This window comes from Cicer arietinum, chromosome 8, assembly GCF_000331145.2.
Source record: "Cicer arietinum cultivar CDC Frontier isolate Library 1 chromosome 8, Cicar.CDCFrontier_v2.0, whole genome shotgun sequence".
Classification (NCBI taxonomy): domain Eukaryota; kingdom Viridiplantae; phylum Streptophyta; class Magnoliopsida; order Fabales; family Fabaceae; genus Cicer; species Cicer arietinum.
In genome coordinates this window covers 25,711,226-25,712,442 of record NC_021167.2, presented here as the reverse complement: position 1 = coordinate 25,712,442, position 1,217 = coordinate 25,711,226, and the positions used below count along the sequence as shown (strand labels likewise).

The 1,217-nt window shown below is 31.4% G+C and overlaps 1 protein-coding gene across 1 annotated transcript in view; it reads right to left on the bottom strand.

Annotated features, from left to right (window-relative positions):
- Positions 1 to 413: 413 nt before the first annotated feature.
- Positions 414 to 1,217, bottom strand: part of LOC101509479 (uncharacterized) — a 19,579-nt gene continuing 18,775 nt past the window's right edge. The window contains exon 43 of the mRNA XM_004512736.4: positions 414 to 445. Within this exon, the coding sequence (XP_004512793.1) occupies positions 414 to 445 (32 nt within the window). The remainder of the gene's footprint in view (positions 446 to 1,217) is intronic.

Here is a 1,217-nt window from a genome sequence, read left to right as displayed (position 1 = left end):
TTGATAAGGAGAGATACCGAAGATTGGTAGGAAAGTTAATTTACTTATCTCACACAAGACCATATATTGGTTACTCAATGAGTATGGTAATTCGTTTCATGAATAAGCCAACTGAAGATCACATGAAAGTTGTGATTTGAATTTTGCAGTACCTCAAAAAGACACCTAGGAGAGGTCTTCACTTCAAAAAGGACCCAATTAGGAGTGTGAAAGTGTTCACAGATGCAGATTGGGTTGGTTCATTGATTGATCGCAAGTCACCAAGTGGGTATTGTACATATGTGTGGGGAAACTTGACTACTTGGAGAAGTAAAAAACTATCGATGGTGGCAAGAAGTAGTGCAGAGGTTGAGTTTAGAGCAATGACTCATGGCATTTGTGAGGGAATTTGGTAGCAGAGAATGCTTAAGGAATTAGGAGTACCAACAGATTCCACCATGAGCCTCTGGTGCGACAACAAGGCAACCATCAATATTGCAAAAATCTCAGTCCACCATGATAGAACGAAACATGTGGAGATAGATAGACATTTCATAAAAGAAAAGATAGATGGTGGAATTATCAAGTTGGAATACATCCCTTCCAAGAACCAAATTGCAGACATATTGACCAAGGCCCTTCACAAATCTAATTTTGAGAACTTAAAGTCCAAACTATGCATGATTGACATCTACTACCCAACTTGAGGGGGGGTGTTGAATTCCAAATTGTGACTGAGAATAAGTCATTTATTGACTGATTATTCTATAATTAATTTATTATATTATATAAGACAACTGTAGTGAATATCAAGGGACCTGTACAATAAATCCCTCCTATTTAATTTTGATTTATTTATTAGACTAGGGAATGTTGTATTTAAACCAGAATTGTAACCATTCTGATTCAAGAAATGAAAAGATCATTTCCTCAATAATTCTTTCAAAAATTATATTTTTTTTAAAAAGATATCTTTCAAAAATGATTTTTATAAAGAACTTTTCAAAATAACTTTTAATTTTAATCGCTTTTTGAAATTTTATTATTTAAAAAGAAATTATAACAAATAGATGAAATACTTAAAATGAGATTTTAAGATAAACTATTTAAACCAATTTTTCTTTTGAAACTTTATTAGATTGCGGTAATACTCTATTAGAAAATTACATAATAGTAAAATAATATATAGTTGATAGTCAACATTAATCCTAGTAAATAAATTTGTAGATTAAGCCTTT